The 20,518-nt window shown below is 44.5% G+C and overlaps 1 protein-coding gene across 5 annotated transcripts in view; it reads right to left on the reverse strand.

The window, feature by feature from the left end:
- LOC128696966 (gamma-aminobutyric acid receptor alpha-like) overlaps nucleotides 1–20,518 on the reverse strand; it is a 94,153-nt gene that overhangs the window by 39,262 nt on the left and 34,373 nt on the right. For all 5 annotated transcript variants that reach the window (XM_070095106.1, XM_070095109.1, XM_070095105.1 and 2 more), the window contains one exon: nucleotides 5,039–5,124. In XM_070095106.1, the coding sequence (XP_069951207.1) occupies nucleotides 5,039–5,115 (77 nt within the window). In that variant the 5' untranslated portion in view covers nucleotides 5,116–5,124. The remainder of the gene's footprint in view (nucleotides 1–5,038; nucleotides 5,125–20,518) is intronic.

The following is a 20,518-nucleotide window of genomic DNA, read 5'->3' on the forward strand; positions in this document are numbered from 1 at the left end:
TACGCTTGCCTACATCATTGCCTCCAGCATTGAGGCAAATAATAGGGTTGATCCCATTACCGTTCATGATGTTGTCAAGCCGGCTAACAATGTCCTCCATCCCAGCCCCAGGAAAGCAAACCCTCTGTCTCCTACTCCTGTCCTTCAAGCAGAATGCCCTATCCATGTATCTAACCTGGCTATCCCCAACAACAACAATATTCTTACCTTCCTTGTTGTCGTTCGTCGTGACGATCCCAGTAGTCGACTCACATTCGTCGGGTAGCACCGAGAATGCGTTGGAGGTTTCCACAGGAGTTTCCACAGCAGTCTCTTTCTTCTTCATCGTTTCTGGCTCTCCATTCGTCTTCTTGATCGTCAACTTCGTCGTCCCCTGCTGTCCAGCCACTGACCACGATTCCTTCTTGACCTGAGGACTCGAAACAGGAGGACTACTACGAATCCTCTTGTTTTCCTCAGTCAATCGCCGTATCTCCATCTTCGCTACCCTCAATTCTTCCTTAAGTTGCTGGTAAAGTTGCTCGATGGAGGGCATCTTGGTTCAGTCCACAGGGAGCACACAAGACACTTCTTCACAGAGTTAAGTACAGGTCACCACTCTTGTACAACCTGTCAGACACTGCAACATCATGGAATCTTGATTCTGAGGACATGTACATAATCTTCACGACTACGACAACTACTACTACAACTAACCCATCTCTTTGGGTAGGACCTACTTCCACTGGGAAATCCCGCCTACCAGTGACTATGCCCTCGTCTGCTGTCCATCCTTATCCACTGACGCCTATATAACCGCCAGTCTTCTTGCCTTTGCTGTACATTCTACAAGATTGATGGACTGAACACATCGACTCCAGGTTGAGGGACTGATTACCTCAAACTCCTCCTCTCCTTATGCCTTTCTACTTTGTATTGGACTGATGAAGCCACTGTGTGGCGAAACGTTTCCTGAATAAAGATTCCCATATGTTGCATAAGTGTCTCAATCGTCAGCCTTTCTTTATGTGTGAAAAAAAAAATCACAGTCCCGTGGTTGAAACAGTTCACTAAAACCCGAATATAGGAGATGAACCTGACTAGCTTAGGTCAGTAGGTGACTAGGAATTGCCTAGCTTGGACCAGTAGGCTTGTTGCAGTGCTCCTTCTTTCTTATGTTCTTAACTTTCTGACGACGTTTTGCTCCGTCTTGAACCATCGTCAGGTCACAAATAAGGCCTGGAAGGTGGGCGTAACATGCTCTGGGAAGATAGTAGACTTTTAATTCGGCAGAACTTTGAAATTAACCTACGCAAAGACAAAAGTAAATTCCGTATGTTAACGGTAACTGCGGTAATACCAATAATTTCACCAGTAAAAATTACAGTAATAATAAAAATTAATTTTAGCAATAAAAAACAAATAGCGTGAACATAACGTTCATGGTGTTTGACCGAGGTGTTATGTGTTAACTGTTACGGCAAGTGACGCCAGCACGGGCGAGGCACAGAGCCGGGAGTCTGTTATGATTCAGGCAGGTGACGCCAGCATGGGCGAGGCACAGAGCCGGGAGTCTGTTATGATTCAGGCAGGTGACGCCAGCACGGGCGAGGCACAGAGCCGGGAGTCTGTTATGATTCAGGCAGGTGACGCCAGCACGGGCGAGGCACAGAGCCGGGAGTCTGTTATGATTCAGGCAGGTGACGCCAGCACAGGCGAGGCACAGAGCCGGGAGTCTGTTATGATTCTGTCAAATTGGATACATCTTCAGTATGCTGTTAATCTCTTCTGTGTGATAGCTATTGTTTCTACTATGTAACTGTTACCCTGAAGATTGAGACACTTATGCAACATATGGGAATCTTTAATGAAGAAATGTTTCGCCACACAGTGGCTTCATTAGTCCAGCGCAAAGATTCCCATATGTTGCATAAGTGTTCGGTTCGGTAACGTGAACTGGGTAAAGGATACTCACATAGGCAATGATGGAGTATAATTAAAACGGAATATATGGGAAACGCCCAGCCTGACCTATGTCTCCACTCCCTATCTTTAGACTAACTCACAAAATGGTTCCTAGGGGTGAGCGGGTTCAAAACATGCTAAGGTCAGCTGTAACAGTGAATAACAAGTGATTCACACAGACGGTTGGTAGTGAGTCACTACTGACACTGGTAACTGGTTACTGGTACTGGTACTACTGAGAGCTCGGCGACGCTAATGTATGTCGTCCCGACATACGACTAATACAAACTAAAGACAGGCATACGGCTTGGGCTGATTCTATACAATGTCAAAGTACACAACAATTGAACATTATAACATACGTAAGAAAAATATTGGAATGGAAGCTAACGTAACTTTCTGTAATGAAACTTACTGTAATGCATTACAAGGTATGATATAGCACAACTATAAAATGAGACTCAACATTGGGATTACACAACAGAAGTGATAATAATAAAAAATTTGATCGATCGATCGATCGATCTGGAATAGTTTTCGCATTTAACTTCCTAAAGTCAATCACTGGGCTCCAAGTACCATCCTTCTTAGGTACTAAGATCAAGGGTGCATTCCAGGGTGAATTGCTAGGTGCAATAACTCCATCATCAAGCATTTGATTGATCAATTCTTCTGCAACAGTAACTTGTGAATCTGGAAAACTTCAGTAATGAGGATATTGTCAAGTATTCCATTAAAGGTTCATTAGGTACGGAAAGTTCTAAAGGTTTTATTCCAGAAGATCTGGAGTCACTGTCACCTGGGGATTGCCGTCTCAGAGGACAGCCTATCCCACCTTAAGAACATAAAAATGGAGAAACACTGAAGAAGGCCTACTGCTCCATACTAGGCAGGTCCTTATCAAAACCACTGCTACCCAAAGCTCCCCAAGAAGATATAGTCTCTATATACCCTCTGTGTTCATGTGCTGTTTGTAACGGATTGACAAAGCTCCTGGAGAGCGAAACGTTGCCACAATAAAATGTCACATTAGTTGCACTTGTGTCCTTTTACTCTATATATATCCGTGGTCTCAAAGCGAAAGCAAGAGAAATTATAAATAGGAGACAGTAAAGAGAGGTGAGATAGGTGTATTTGGATGTTATAATACACATTACTGATGAAGAATTAGACACATGTTCAACATCTGGTATCTTTATTTGTAGACGTTTCATCATCCAGTAGTAGCTTTATCAATACAAGGACATAATGTGAAAAATTATATACAAAAGATGAGGTGAGGAGGTGAGGAGCACCGTAGTCTTGAAGGAACTGAAGCACAGCCATGGAGCTTGGAGCTTATATACTGGCGTCAGGTGAGGGAGGTGCAACAGACGAAGGAATTGCCACAGGTAGAAGGGATTCCCCTGTGGAAGTAGGTCATACCCAAGAGATGGGCCAGTAGTAAGCAAGAAGGTTGTGTGGATGTCTTCCGTACCAAGATTCCAAGATGTTGCAGTGTTTCACAGGTTACCGAGCGACAAGTTAGGTTAGGTTAGATAAGGTTTCTCAGGAAACAGGGCAAGTGTTTCCTGACGCGGTTCTTAGTCATATGATGACCCGCAGCTGGGGCTTTTGGTCATCCGACCGAGGCCTTCTGCTGGCTTACCCCTCCACTCCTTTAAAAATTACGATAATAATTATAACCATTAGATATAATTTTAACGACAACAGTTGTGATTTGATAATGGTCAAACCATTACAGAAGTGTGAGGAATCATTTACAACCACTGCAGAGTGTATTACTGCCCTTGCAGTACCTCATCTGTCACTTTACCAGTGTATATAGTCCTCAAAATATCATTATCAGTGTAATAAATAATAGTATTTTCTTGTATATTTGTTTATCATTTGCTTCAGTATGATTACTCTGGAATTAAAGGTGGCAATTTAAATGTAGTTTAAGTGGTGTAAAGTGCTCAGTAGGAAGGTGAGGTTCGCACTCCTAGTATGACACGATCACTTCTAGCAAGACAGCTACTGAATGAATACTGGATAATGTGCTTCCTTCTTTGATGGGAAACAGCCGATGTTTAAAAAAAAATGTATATATAACGAATGTTATTCATGCATAACAGTATAGTCTCCATTACGTTGTTCCAAACATGGCGTCGCAATTCAACCAGATATCGCAGCTTCGCTTGACACCCCAGCGGAGGTATACGAAGTTCTGTAGTGAGTGTTGTGGTGCCACTCTGGAGGCAACACGGTGCTAGTGAGGCGACGGGTGCCACTCTGGAGGCAATACTGTGCCAGTGAAGCGACGGGTGCCACTCTGGACTCACCAATGACTGTAGCCCATCCCTGAGACGGACACACGCTGATAAGGTGCACAGTCCTTCAAGCAAGAGTATTGACTGATCTCTCCTGCCTTGATGTGACAGCCTGTCTGGTGGTGGTGAGGGAGGACCTACCTGCTGGTGATGAGGGAGGACCTACCTGCTGGTGATGAGGGAGGACCTACCTGCTGGTGGTGAGGGAAGACCTACTTGCTGGTGGTGAGGGAGGACCTACCTGCTGGTGGTAAGGGAGGACCTACCTGCTGGTGGTAAGGGAGGACCTACCTGCTGGTGGTGAGGGTGGACCTACCTGCTGGTGGTGAGGGAGGACCTACTTGCTGGTAGTGAGGGAGGACCTACCTGCTGGTGATGAGGGAGGGCCTACCTGCTGGTGGTGAGGGAGGAGCTGGTGGTGAGGGAGGAGCTGGTGGTGAGGGAGGTGCTGGTGGTGAGGGTGGACCTACCTGCTGGTGGTGAGGGAGGACCTACTTGCTGGTAGTGAGGGAGGACCTACCTGCTGGTGATGAGGGAGGGCCTACCTGCTGGTGGTAAGAAAGATGACCTACCTGCTGGTGGTGAGGGAGGATCTACCTGCTGGTGATGAGGGAGGGCCTACCTGCTGGTGGTGAAGGAGGTGACTTACCTGCTCGTGATGAGGGAGATGACCTACCTGCTGGTGGTAAGAAAGATGACCTACCTGCTGGTGGTAAGAAAGATGACCTACTTGCTGGTGGTGAGGAAGGACCTACCTGCTGGTGGTAAGGAAGATGGCCTACCTGCTGGTGGTGAGGGAGAGAACCAGGGCTCCCAACAGTGCCGGCAGCAGGTTCCAAGAGTTTCGTCGGAGGAGCATCACAACACCCTGTCGAGGATATAATTAAAACTGCATTATTTTTGAAAATTAAGATACATGTGTAACAGTTGGGTATCTTTATTTATGAAACGTTTCGCCTACACAGCAGGCTTTTTCAGGGAGCGGTAGTAATGAAATAAAGATGATGTAATCAGTCCATCAGCCTTAGAGAAAAAGTATTTGAGGTATTCAGTCCCTCAGCCTGGAGAAGAGTTCAGCTCCAAAACACATTTACCACCCGTAGCTCGATCGCTAACGAACTCAGCTCACACACTAAGGTCCGGAGTTCGAATCTCCGGTAGGGCTGGAGAACATTAGAACGTGTTTCCATAAGATACCTGCTGTCCATGGAAATATAAACACATATGCAGTATAATGTGATCCTTTATTGACAACGTTTCACCCACACAGTGGGCTTTTTCAAGTCACACACAGATCTGTGTGTGACTTGAAAAAGCCCACTGTGTGGGCGAAACGTTGTCAATAAAGGATCACATTATACTGCATATGTGTTTATATTTCCATTGTGTCGGTATTTTATACCATTTATTTTCACCTGCTGTCCATGTTCACCCATCAGTATTAAATAGGTACCTGAGTGTTAGTCGACTGGTGTGGGTCGCATCCTACGGCGAAACTGACCTAATTTACTCGAAATGCTCTGCATAACAAGCGGCTTTCTATATAGAGTATGTCATTGATGTCAGCTACGCCTGTATACCTTGTACATGTGAACAATAAAATGGTATAAAATACCGACAGGTTATTAGGTAAGACAGCTAACTGTTGCATATGTGTCTTATCTAACAGCCTTGTACATGTAATTGTAGAAATAACGATATTATTATTATATTATTCTTTCCATAGCTATCTGGCCAAGAGTATGCTACCATCACAGTACGGTTTATCCTGCTAAAACATGCTATAAGCCCGTAAGGGTGGCACAGTATTAAAACTGCAGATGAACTGGAAGTCTTTCTCGCTTCTAGTTATTAATCCGTCCTCAAAAATCCTCTGACGAGGGTCCTAAATAACGCATTCCAAGGCCCTGTCTGCGGGCTTACATCTGGAGGGTAACAGAGCCCAGTCAGGGCACTTGAAATTGTTGACATTGCCTCTAGCCAATAGGAGACCTCCTTTTTCATCCTCCAGTGAGGAAGCAGAGACTGGAAGCAGTGTAACTCTAGACTTTGGAAGAGGTGGTTCTCAGTCGTTCGTAAGTAGGAATAATTACTGGACTTGCTTTTAAAAAATCATGAAAAGTATGAAAGTAGTGGTAAAATCAGTAGGTGACTTGGACCAATGTTAGGTAAAAGGACACAAGTGCAACTAATGTGACATTTTATTGTGGCAACGTTTCGCTCTCTAGGAGTTTTATCAGGCCGTTGGAAAGCGAAACGTTGCCACAATAAAATGCCATATTAGTTCCACATGTATCCTTTTACGTAACATATTGTCGATAATTCTACCAACATTAATACGACTTGGACCTACCTAGCATGAGCCAGTAGACCTTCTGCAGTGCTCCTTCTTTCTTATGTTCGTAAAATAAATATTTAAATCTGAATTTTATTTTTTTTTCTGGATTACTGTTCCTATAAATGTAGATGTAACAGAATTTTTGGCTCCATATCAAGAAGCATAAATAACAGGAATTACCAAGTTATATCTTTGGTCAGGCCTTAGATTATGCTGCACAGTTCTGGTCTCCACGTCACAGTGTGAGCAAATTTGCGCTGGAAAACATGCAGAGATGGATGATGAGGTTAAGAACAGACAGGAACAGGTACACAAATAACCTGCACATGGCGGACTTGAGTCCTGGAGAAGGGAGGTACAGTGTCTACACTCTGAAGGAGGGATGTTAATGTTGAAGTTTTGTAACTGTAGTGTAGGCATGCCTCTGGCAAGACAGTAATGGAGTGAATGATGATGAAAGTTTTTCTTTTTCAGGCCACCCTGCCTTGGTGGGAATCGGCCGATGTGTTAATAAAAATATGAAATATGGGAGAAAGGTGCTTACGACGACGTTACTTTGTAAAATAATTTATAAAGGATATCAGAAAGCACTAGTTTGGTAATAGTTGTGGATGAGTGGAACAAATTCTCAAGTAGTGTCAATGAAGCTAGTTCCTTGGATCTGCCTAGCATGGGCCAGTAAGTTTGATGCAGTACTCCTCCCCTCATACGTTCTGAAGATGCTCGTGAACGTGCGCATGTCAGACACCTGCTGTCCCTGTCCATGTTCACCCATCAGTTTAAAATGGGTACCTGGGTATTCGTGGGCTGGCGTGGGTCGCATCCTGGGACAAAACTGACCTAATTTGCCCGAAATGCTCAGCATAACAAGCGGCTTTTTGTATAGTAGTATGTCAATGATGTCAGCTGGGCCTGTATACCAGTATGTCATTGATGTCAGCTAGGCCTGTATACCTTGTACATGCACTTGTAGTCAGATCTCCTGTTGCCGGGTGGGTGGATGCTGGGATTCTGGGATGCTGAGATGCTGGGATGCTGAGATACTGGGATGCTGGGATGCTGGGATGCTGAGATACTGGGATGCTGGGATGCTGGGATGCTGGGATGCTGAGATACTGGGATGCTGGGATGCTGGGATGCTGAGATACTGGGATGCTGGGATGCTGGGGGTATATCTGTATGGTCGGGTCCGCCTCTCCTGCTACCTGTGTCTCGTCTTATTTCCTCTTCTTATTTCTTTATTATTGTCTTTTCCGTCTCGGAAATGAAAAATAAATCGCCGAATGGGTAAGACACATGTGCAACACTTGGGTATCTTATTGCCGAAACGTTTCTTCTGCTCCTCAGGCTTCGTCAGTCGCAATATAGAGAATAACAGTTTAAGATGATGAGTTTGGGGTAAACAGACCCTCAGTCTAGAGTCTAATCCGGACTGGAGGACTGATTACCGTCAACTCTTTCTCATCTTCTACTGTTATTTTCTGCATTGGACTGAAGAAGCCGCTGACTGGCGAAACGTTTCCTCAATAACCAGGGGCTCTCCATGTACAATTCCGTGTCACTCAGTTTTGAAAAAACCTATCTTGTGGAAGTAAATTATTATTATTATTATTATTATTATTATTATTATTATTATTATTATTATTATTATTATTATTATTATTATTATTATTATTATTATTTATTATACATAATTGCTCCTACTCGTAACTGTCTACCTAACCTAAGGGATGTCTGGAGGAGGTGGTAGCCGATCTTCCGTAATGGGGTCGTAAATAGGTCTCCAGATGCCTTTTTTCCTGGCTACCTCCAAGAGGGAGCTGGGTAGGTATCTAAAGTCAGTACCCGATCAGCCGGATTGTGGTTCGTACGTTGGACTACGTGTGACCAGCAGTAACAGCCTAATTGATAAGGCCCTGATCCACCGGGGAGGACTAGTCAAGGGCCCGGCCGCGGGGACGTTGATCCCTATACAAGCAGGTATTGCTCCTCCTGTCAACGCTTATTCTCCACTGTTATCCATAGTGGATAAGAGTGTTATCCACTATGGATAACAGTGGAGAACATGTGCCTGAGTATTTATTGGATGGAGAGACAGGTGGAGAATGTTGGGAAGGTAGGATGTGAGATTGACCTCTCTGCTGCTTGTCCCTCAGACCTCGTGAAGACAATAGCGTCAGCGTTGCCTTCCTTTGAGAGATAGGGAGTCTGTGGGGATGCAGAGTACTCGATGTATGTCTGTCAGCCTGGAGTGGAGAAGCAGTTGCAGATGAGTCATCAGCAGGTCAGGTCACAAGAGTCAGAGTGACCTGACCTGCCAGGGTGCGAAGCGAGTCTTACTCGGCCAGTGGCTGCCAGCTTCCTGTTCATAACCAGCTCACACCTCAGCTGCGCCTCAACTCACATTCGAGAAGTTCCTGCTTAGACTCGAACAATTTCTCATCTGACACTTCCGTTACCCGTAGCTTACTTGTAACCACTTCCGGAGGTTACCGAGGCCCGGTCCCACACCAGACCCTTCAATGTTGGAAAAATTTAGATTCACAAAAGATAAGAACATAAGAAAAAAGGAACACTGCAGGAGATCTACTGGCCCAAGACAGTCAGTCCCTGAATGATTTCTGCTGGGTTATACAGTAGATGTATGATCTCTGCTGGGTCATACAGTCATAACAGACCAGTAGGCTTGCTGCAGTGTTCCTTCTTTCTTACGTTCTTAAGTATGATCTCTGGATCATCCTGGGACGTGAAAACAAAAGTGATCCTAGCTCGGTTTCCGCTGACCTTGGAGGACAACCGACTCCGGTTAATTGATGAAATCTCTCTTTAATTGGCAGGTCGGCTCAACGAGCCTTGTAATTGGTAGCTTGGAAGCAATCAGTGGTGCATGCAGGTCTCCCCTCCCTTCCCTGACAGGTGCCGAGCACCAATATAGAGACTCTCTGGGCCACTTAAAGAACCTCTTAAACAATCTTGGTCTCTTTCTGGCGCCACCGGAACTCGCTTTCAGGCAGCGGGTTATATTACTTCACAGTTTTATACCCGGAGTCTCGAGCCTTCAAGGAGTTGACCTGCAACAGGTGACTGGTATCTTCATGGTGGATGACCTGGCGCTCTTGTAGCCATCATGACCTCAGAGATTCGTGTCATTATCATGAATTATCTGGCGGACTCGTGTATGCTAATTAACTACATTTGCCCGATGTGATGAGCTGACTGGACAGAGACCTGGCGGCCATTTCGTAGACGGGGGACAGAGCTTCCACCATTTTATGTACGCTAAGTTGTACGAAGAACCTTCAGAAGAATTTCATAACACAGTAACTGAAGGATACAGTGTCTGCTGTGCCCAGACACTTCGGGTTTAGTGTAGGAGGTGAAAAAACTCTGCCATCATTATTACGTGCTGTTGAAAAGGTATAAAATACTGTCAAGTTGAAGATCAAGACACATGTGCAACATTTGGGTATCTTTATTGATGAAACGTTTCGCCTACACAGTAGACTTCTTCAGTCAAATACAAAGGGAGCATTAGTAATGAAATAAAGGTGATATAATCAGTCCATCAACCTTGGAGAAATAGTATTTGAGGTGGTCAGTCTCTCAGCTTGGAGAAGAGTTCATCTCCATGGTCTGGAACGATATGGAGCTGAAGCATGAGAACGGAGTCTTCAGTACTGCCGAAGATGAGGTGGAAGATCTCGAGGACGTTGTAGGGGACGGGATCCACTTGTGGAAGCAAGAAGGCAGATCCATGTTGAATCCAACCCTTCTCACTCATCACCTACGACAGTATTTAAGACTCCGTTCTCACGCTTCAGCTTGTAAAGTAAAAGGACATTTTATTGTGGCAACGTTTCGCTCTCCAGGAGCTTTGTCAAGCCGTTACGGCTTGACAGAGCCGTAATGTCGGTAATTCTACCAACATTATTGCATGCTTCAGCTTCATATCGTTCCAGCACAACGGTATCTTAGTACAGAGAATATCTTCCATTCTTAGATTTTAGATTTTGCCACCGAAGTGGCTAGTTTATTGTGCACCCCATATCCATCCTGTGGACGGTAGCGCGAGAGCATATGGATACACAAAAGGCCTAGGAACTAGGCCCCAAAGGGTTAACAGGAATACATATGGATTTATATCTACATATCTATAGTTCACTTATCTGTTACAAGCAAATTTAGGAAATTTGCTTAGTATATCTGGTATCTTATTTTCATTAATAAGATATCTTGACATGTCACATAGGTTATTATACTGTCTGTCTCTGTATTCCTCAATAAGTGGACAATTAAGCACATAGTGTTCAAGAGAGTGACCATATGCCTGATCACATAATTTACATTTAGTTTGATCATCATCTGTGTGTCTCCCAAACTGCCAGAAGTACTTGTAACCAAGCCTAAGCCTGGCCACTACAACATCAGTCAGTCTGTTCACATTGCAAGTTGCTCCATAAACATACTTATCTACGTTCATGTTATCATAGTGGGTTATAGATCTACTCAGGCTTCTAACTGCATTCCTATAACAATCATTTTCATTATTTACTTCTCTCCTAATATTATTCCTAATGCTAGACACAGTTATACCAAAGTTATATTCTACATTCTCCTTCTCGATACTCTTCTTGGCTAACATATCAACTTTATCATGAAGGAGTAATCCAATGTGTGATGGGATCCATAGCAATTGTACATTAATTCCTTTGTCCCTAATTTTTGAGTATCTATACCTGGCTTCCCCAATGAGCGTATCATGGCGTATCTACTGGTTATGAGTGAGAAGGTTGGATTCCAGATGGATCTGCTCTCTTACTTCGACTAATGGATCCCGATCCCTACAATGTCTTGGAGATCTTCCACTCACCTTCACCTCATCCACCTGCACTACCTCACCGCATGAATGAGGTAGGTGAAGAAGAGTGATGCGATGCAAGTGGTACAGGTGGGTCAGGTGGTACAGGTGGTGCAGATGGGTCAGGTGGTGCAGGTGGGTCAGGTGGTACAGGTAGGGGAAAACCTCCACACTGGTCACCTGAACCATGCCTCAGTAATGGACTTTCAGCGTACTCCCGCCACCAAAATATCAATTAATAATTATTGTTTTTTTATTTTTCATTTTTTTACAATTTCTTGTGTTTTGTTAGAGTATTCCTGAGTGATTTACTTATTGACTCTTTGTGCATTATATTCTTTAACGTGGTTTCAGATATACCGCAATATGGTAGGTAAGACACAAAGGCAACAGTTAGGCAACTTTATTCCGAAACGTTTCGCCTACACAGTAGGCTTCTTCAGTCGAATACAGAAAGTAGGCAGGAACAGTAGAGATGTGAAGACGATGTAATCAGTCCATCACCCTTGAAGTCGTGATGGACTGATTACATCGTCTTCACATCTCTACTGTTCCTGCCTACTTTCTGTATTCGACTGAAGAAGCCTACTGTGTAGGCGAAACGTTTCGGAATAAAGTTGCCTAACTGTTGCCTTTGTGTCTTACCTACCAACCTGTCGGTATTTTATACCATTTTGATGTTCATACCGCAATATATACCAAGCTTTAATAAAGCCGTTTTTACAGTCAAGTCCTGTCATATATCCCACGGGATATATATATACCCAGCAGATCAGACACTGACTTGAGGAATTTATTGTTACATCCCTTAATATAATAATAATAATAATAATAATAATAATAATAATAATAATAATAATAATAATAATAATAATAATAATATCTTTATTTTACAAGTACATGTACAAGGTATACAAGCCTAGCTGACATCAATGACATATTGCTATACAGAAAGCCCCTTGTTATGTAGAGCATTTCGTGCAAATTAGGTCAATTTTGCCCCCAGGATGCGACCCACAGCAGTCGACTAACACCCAGGTACCTATTTTACTGATAGGTGGACATGGACAGCAGGTGTCTTAAGAAAACGCGTCCAATTGGTTCCACCCATACCGGGGATCGAACTACGTACCTCAGTGTGCGAGCTGAGTGTGCTGGCAATCCAGCTACGGGACACCTAATGTATGATGGGAGGCTGTTGAATAGCCTTCAACCTCTTACACTTATTGTATTATCTTTAAATATATTGGTGATACTCTCTTCAAGGGATGTATTTTGCACCATCTGCCGAGATTCTTGCTTTTGTTGGAAGTAATTTGTGTGTGGACTTGGGACCAGTCCCTCTAAGATTTTCCATATGTAAATTATATCTTTCTCCCCTGGTCGTGGACCGGGCCGCGGGGGCGCTGACCCCCAGAACACTCTCCAGGTATACTCTTGTATCCTAAGGAGCACAGATCGAGGAAGTCTAAACCTTCCCAGTAATTTTAAGTGAGTTACTAAATTTATGTTGACATTACTGTTCCCACAGAATGTTGACACTTGCATTCCATACATACATACATACATACATACATACATACATACATACATACATACATACATACATACATACATACATACATACATACATACATACATCATACATACATACATACATACATACATACATACATACATACATACATACATACATACATACATACATACATACATATATACATACATACATAAATACATACACACATACACACATATAAAGTAAGGAAAGCTGATCGTGTATGTATGTGAGTCACAAAATAACGTCAACTGGTAGTGAGGGAAGGAAGAGGCAGGGAGGATAAACACCAGACCTGACTACTGAGAGTCAGGAAGGATAAACACCAGACCTGACTACTGAGAGTCAGGGAGGATAAACACCAGACCTGACTACTGAGAGTCAGGGAGGATAAACACCAGACCTGACTACTGAGAGTCAGGGAGGATAAACACCAGACCTGACTACTGAGAGTCAGGGAGGATAAACACCAGACCTGACTACTGAGAGGCAGGGAGGATAAACACCAGACCTGACTACTGAGAGTCAGGGAGGATAAACACCAGACCTGACTACTGAGAGTCAGGGAGGATAAACACCAGACCTGACTACTGAGAGTCAGGGAGGATAAACACCAGACCTGACTACTGAGAGTCAGGAAGGATAAACACCAGACCTGACTACTGAGAGTCAGGGAGGATAAACACCAGACCTGACTACTGAGAGGCAGGGAGGATAAACACCAGACCTGACTACTGAGAGGCAGGGAGGATAAACACCAGACCTGACTACTGAGAGGCAGGGAGGATAAACACCAGACCTGACTACTGAGAGTCAGGAAGGATAAACACCAGACCTGACTACTGAGAGTCAGGAAGGATAAACACCAGACCTGACTACTGAGAGTCAGGGAGGATAAACACCAGACCTGACTACTGAGAGGCAGGGAGGATAAACACCAGACCTGACTACTGAGAGTCAGGGAGGTTAAACACCAGACCTGACTACTGAGAGTCAGGGAGGATAAACACCAGACCTGACTACTGAGAGGCAGGGAGGATAAACACCAGACCTGACTACTGAGAGGCAGGGAGGATAAACACCAGACCTGACTACTGAGAGTCAGGGAGGATAAACACCAGACCTGACTACTGAGAGGCAGGGAGGATAAACACCAGACCTGACTACTGAGAGGCAGGGAGGATAAACACCAGACCTGACTACTGAGAGTCAGGAAGGATAAACACCAGACCTGACTACTGAGAGTCAGGGAGGATAAACACCAGACCTGACTACTGAGAGTCAGGGAGGATAAACACCAGACCTGACTACTGAGAGTCAGGGAGGATAAACACCAGACCTGACTACTGAGAGTCAGGGAGGATAACCACCAGACCTGACTACTGAGAGTCAGGGAGGATAAACACCAGACCTGACTACTGAGAGTCAGGGAGGATAAACACCAGATCTGACTACTGAGAGTCAGGGAGGATAAGCACCAGACCTGACTACTGAGAGTCAGGGAGGATAAACACCAGACCTGACTACTGAGAGGCAGGGAGGTTAAACACCAGACCTGACTACTGAGAGTCAGGGAGGTTAAACACCAGATCTGACTACTGAGAGTCAGGGAGGATAAACACCAGACCTGACTACTGAGAGTCAGGGAGGATAAACACCAGACCTGACTACTGAGAGTCAGGGAGGATAAACACCAGATCTGACTACTGGGAGTCAGGGAGGATAAACACCAGATCTGACTACTGAGAGTCAGGGAGGATAAACACCAGACCTGACTACTGAGAGTCTGGGAGGATAAACACCAGACCTGACTACTGAGAGTCAGGGAGGATAAACACCAGACCTGACTACTGAGAGTCAGGGAGGATAAACACCAGACCTGACTACTGAGAGTCAGGGAGGATAAACACCAGACCTGACTACTGAGAGTCAGGGAGGTTAAACACCAGACCTGACTACTGAGAGTCAGGGAGGTTAAACACCAGATCTGACTACTGAGAGGCAGGGAGGATAAACACCAGATCTGACTACTGAGAGTCAGGGAGGATAAACACCAGACCTGACTACTGAGAGTCAGGGAGGATAAATACCATGTGATGTAGTTCAGCTGGGCTTGTGAGGTCTCTGGGGAGACCTAATTTAACCAATTATATGGTCTCACCTTGCCTTGGCAAACGTCTGTCAGCCACGCCCACGTCTGAGGTCTTTTGTTCTTGACGGCGTCAGACCTAGGCGTCAGGTCGTACACGTGGTTGTGGGGGGTGCTCTCGGGACAATATAAGCCCAAGGAACAGCTGAGCAGAGGAGATTCGAGCGGAGCTCTGGCCTGTAAGCAGAGCTGAGCTGGAGAGTCTCGGGAGGAGAGACTGTTGGAGACATTGGGCAGAGTACTGGCTTGGAGCAGTACTCGTGCTGTGTAGGTCTTGGGACCTGTGGTTAAGTTCCTGTAGTGAACTGCCCTCTGTACTATATTGTAAGTTATATTCATTCTCGTCAAGTTGATTGTGTTCCCTGTCTCACTGCTTATGTGTACCACCCCATTTGTCTAAACCACAATAATGTTCTCCTGTTCCCAAATATATTGTTGTACAAAGACTTAATAATAAACTGTGTTTGAGTAGAATAGTAATATTCACAGTCCCCGTTATTTATTCATTAGTTTATTTCAGTTAAAGTAGTGAGAGGGTGAGTAGTGTGGAGTGGTGGGTGGAGTAATGAGAGGTGAAGTTGTATGGTCACCAGTGACCTCACATTACCTACCTACCTCCGCACTCATCCCTCCTACTGCCTCACCTGTCCCCTACCTACTAACTCCCTCCTCTTACCGACATATTCCCTGTTCCAATACCCCCCTACAGGACAACCAGACCTGACTACTGAGAGTCAGGGAGGTTAAACACCAGATCTGACTACTGAGAGTCAGGGAGGATAAATACCAGATCTGACTACTGAGAGTCAGGGAGGATAAACACCAGACCTGACTACTGAGAGTCAGGGAGGATAAACACCAGACCTGACTACTGAGAGGCAGGGAGGATAAACACCAGACCTGACTACTGAGAGGCAGGGAGGATAAACACCAGACCTGACTACTGAGAGTCAGCGAGGTTAAACACCAGATCTGACTACTGAGAGTCAGGGAGGATAAACACCAGACCTGACTACTGAGAGTCAGGGAGGATAAACACCAGACCTGACTACTGAGAGTCAGGGAGGATAAACACCAGACCTGACTACTGAGAGGCAGGGAGGATAAACACCAGACCTGACTACTGAGAGGCAGGGAGGATAAACACCAGACCTGACTACTGAGAGTCAGGGAGGATAACCACCAGACCTGACTACTGAGAGTCAGGGAGGATAAACACCAGACCTGACTACTGAGAGTCAGGGAGGATAAACACCAGACCTGACTACTGAGAGGCAGGGAGGATAAACACCAGACCTGACTACTGAGAGGCAGGGAGGATAAACACCAGACCTGACTACTGAGAGGCAGGGAGGATAAACACCAGACCTGACTACTGAGAGGCAGGGAGGATAAACACCAGACCTGACTACTGAGAGTCAAGGAGGATAAACACCAGACCTGACTACTGAGAGGCAGGGAGGATAAACACGGAACCTGACTCAGTCGTGTAGGATCCCCGTGAGCTTCTCATCTCACATGAGATGAGACCTCAGTCGAACAGATGCAGCCTGTCACTTGCGGCGCTGATATTGGCTGACATCCGGACTGGATGGGCGACTCCCTGCTCCTGCACTCGGAAAGAAACTCCCGTCTGACACATCCTCTTCCTTCTCCCAGCACGGTAATGACATTTAAATACCTTTTAAAACTCAGTCTGCGATCTTTAAATATTTTTTTATCCAGATCTATAGCACATTCGTTTATAAAGTCTAACTTTACAGTGTTAGAGTTAACAGTGTTAAAATATTAACAATGCCTCATTTAACAATGTTAGTCTCGACAATGCTTGTCAGGGCCTAGGAATGTTAGCTAATTTCCCTTCCCTTGGATTAAACCTGATATCCTCCCAATCACCACTAGCTATAGGATCTGTACGAATTTAACACTTCATTTTAAATATAATAATAATAATAATAATAATAATAATAATAATAATAATAATAATAATAATAATAATAATAATAATAATAATAATAATAATAATAATAATAATATATTATTATTATTATTATTATCATTATTATTATTATTATTATTACTATTATTATTATTATTATTATTATTATTATTAAAAACATTTATCTGTCGTATTTCATTCTTTTTTGGCGTCTTAAATATCTAATTATCTGTTTCTTTTCTGGTTGTCTTAAGATGGTGAAGTAGAGGTAGTCCTGTTATGTGGGGGTTCGAAACCCACCGCTGCCACCAAATTGTCATGTGGGAGTTCGAAACGTGGATTGGGTAGGAACATTCACGTAGGCTGGTTAGTAATATAATTATAACGGAAAATATGGGAAGCACCAGGCCCGCCCTGCCTCTCTACTCTTTATCTTAAGACTGACTCACGAATTGGGTCCTAGGGATGAGCGGCGTTCACAACATGCTATGGTCAGCAGCAACATGAATAACAGTCAGTGATTCACACAGACGGTTGGTAGTGAGTCATACTACTGGTAACTGGTTACTGGTAACTGGTACTACTGGTAACTGATACTACTGAGAGAGGTAGTCCTGCTGCCTGCTGTAGAGGTAGTCCTGCTGCCTGTTGTAGAGGTAGTCCTGCTGCCTGTTGTAGAGGTAGTCCTGCTGCCTGTTGTAGAGGTAGTCCTGCTGCCTGTTGTAGAGGTAGTCCTGCTGCCTGCTGTAGAGGTAGTCCTGCTGCCTGTTGTAGAGGTAGTCCTGCTGCCTGTTGTAGAGGTAGTCCTGCTGCCTGTTGTAGAGGTAGTCCTGCTGCCTGTTGTAGAGGTAGTCCTGCTGCCTGTTGTAGAGGTAGTCCTGCTGTCTGTTGTAGAGGTAGTCCTGCTGCCTGTTGTAGAGGTAGTCCTGCTGCCTGTTGTAGAGGTAGTCCTGCTGCCTGTTGTAGAGGTAGTCCTGCTGCCTGTTGTAGAGGTAGTCCTGCTGCCTGTTGTAGAGGTAGTCCTGCTGCCTGCTGTAGAGGTAGTCCTGCTGCCTGTTGTAGAGGTAGTCCTGCTGCCTGTTGTAGAGGTAGTCCTGCTGCCTGTTGTAGAGGTAGTCCTGCTGCCTGTTGTAGAGGTAGTCCTGCTGCCTGTTGTAGAGGTAGTCCTGCTGCCTGCTGTAGAGGTAGTCCTGCTGCCTGTTGTAGAGGTAGTCCTGCTGCCTGCTGTAGAGGTAGTCCTGCTGCCTGCTGTAGAGGTAGTCCTGCTGCCTGCTGTAGAGGTAGTCCTGCTGCCTGCTGTAGAGGTACTCCTGCTGCCTGCTGTAGAGGTAGTCCTGCTGCCTGCTGTAGAGGTAGTCCTGCTGCCTGCTGTTAGCCAGGCTTCCTGCTGACCTACACTGTTTACTCCCCTGGATACCTTCCCTCACGACCCCTTAGATAGTAATATTGAAGCTACTCTGATCTCCGGTTCGTGACCCCCCCATTGCCGGGGTGGTGGCACCCTCAGTGTTGCTGGCACTGTATTGTTGTGTGAAGGGGTGAATATAGGCACTTCTTTGAGAGGGATGACGGAGTTAGGTGGACGATAAATGGAAAGAGGTGGAGGTATTAGATGATAGAGATTTATACAGGCGGAGTAATTCAACTAGGTAAGTGAGTTGTATTATTGAGGTAAACTCTCTCTCTCTCTCTCTCTCTCTCTCTCTCTCTCTCTCTCTCTCTCTCTCTCTCTCTCTCTCTCTCTCTCTCTCTCTCTCTCTCTCTCTCTCTCTCTCTCTCTCACTCTCTCTCTCTCTCTCTCTCTCTCTCTCTCTCTGAAAATTGCCTGCTAACCCACTAAATCGAAATCCTTCCTAAACATTCACCCCTCAAGTCTTCTTAATAGATGATAACCCAGCAACATTCACTTATTTTACCAGTGTATCAACCATAACAGTAACACAAAACAGTGATGAAGACTGAGGGATCTACCCCGTTGAGTAGGTGTGACTGCAGTGATCTGGTGATATATATATATATATATATATATATATATATATATATATATATATATATATATATATATATATATATATATATATATATATATATCTTGGCAAAAGGCGTGGAGTTAAAAGATAAAGAATCACACACAAAGTGGGAGTTGTCACAGCTGCTCTTTGCTGATGACACTGTGCTCTTGGGAGATTCTGAAGAGAAGTTGCAGAGATTGGTGGATGAATTTGGTAGGGTGTGCAAAAGAAGAAAATTAAAGGTGAATACAGGAAAGAGTAAGGTTATGAGGATAACAAAAAGATTAGGTGATGAAAGATTGAATATCAGATTGGAGGGAGAGAGTATGGAGGAGGTGAACGTATTCAGATATTTGGGAGTGGACGTGTCAGCGGATGGGTCTATGAAAGATGAGGTGAATCATAGAATTGATGAGGGAAAAAGAGTGAGTGGTGCACTTAGGAGTCTGTGGAGACAAAGAACTTTGTCCTTGGAGGCAAAGAGGGGAATGTATGAGAGTATAGTTTTACCAACGCTCTTATATGGGTGTGAAGCATGGGTGATGAATGTTGCAGCGAGGAGAAGGCTGGAGGCAGTGGAGATGTCATGTCTGAGGGCAATGTGTGGTGTGAATATAATGCAGAGAATTCGTAGTTTGGAAGTTAGGAGGAGGTGCGGGATTACCAAAACTGTTGTCCAGAGGGCTGAGGAAGGGTTGTTGAGGTGGTTCGGGCATGTAGAGAGAATGGAGCGAAACAGAATGACTTCAAGAGTGTATCAGTCTGTAGTGGAAGGAAGGCGGGGTAGGGGTCGGCCTAGGAAAGGTTGGAGGGAGGGGGTAAAGGAGGTTTCGTGTGCGAGGGGCTTGGACTTCCAGCAGGCATGCGTGAGCGTGTTTGATAGGAGTGAATGGAGACAAATGGTTTTTAATACTTGACGTGCTGTTGGAGTGTGATCAAAGTAACATTTATGAAGGGATTCAGGGAAACCGGCAGGCCGGACTTGAGTCCTGGAGATGGGAAGTACAGTGCCTGCACTCTGAAGGAGGGGTGTTAATGTTGCAGTTTAAAAACTGTAGTGTAAAGCACCCTTCTGGCAAGACAGTGATGGAGTGAATGATGGTGAAAGTTTTTCTTTTTCGGGCCACCCTGCCTTGGTGGGAATCGGCCAGTGTGATTAGTAAGTAAGTAAGTAAGTAAATTTATTCAGGTATACACAATACAGTTACATAGAATTATCATACATAGCAGCATATGTGTAGAGAACCTGGGATAACCCAAAAAAGTCAGACAGAGTGACTTATTTCCATTGGGGTCCTTTTACCTTATTATTATAATATAAAGGTTATAATATTTTCTTATTATTCTATAATGAAGATAACATCTTATTATCATACTAAAAAGACTATCTACTACACGAGGGTCATTA

The sequence above is a fragment of the Cherax quadricarinatus genome, chromosome 49 (assembly GCF_038502225.1).
Source record: "Cherax quadricarinatus isolate ZL_2023a chromosome 49, ASM3850222v1, whole genome shotgun sequence".
Taxonomy (NCBI): domain Eukaryota; kingdom Metazoa; phylum Arthropoda; class Malacostraca; order Decapoda; family Parastacidae; genus Cherax; species Cherax quadricarinatus.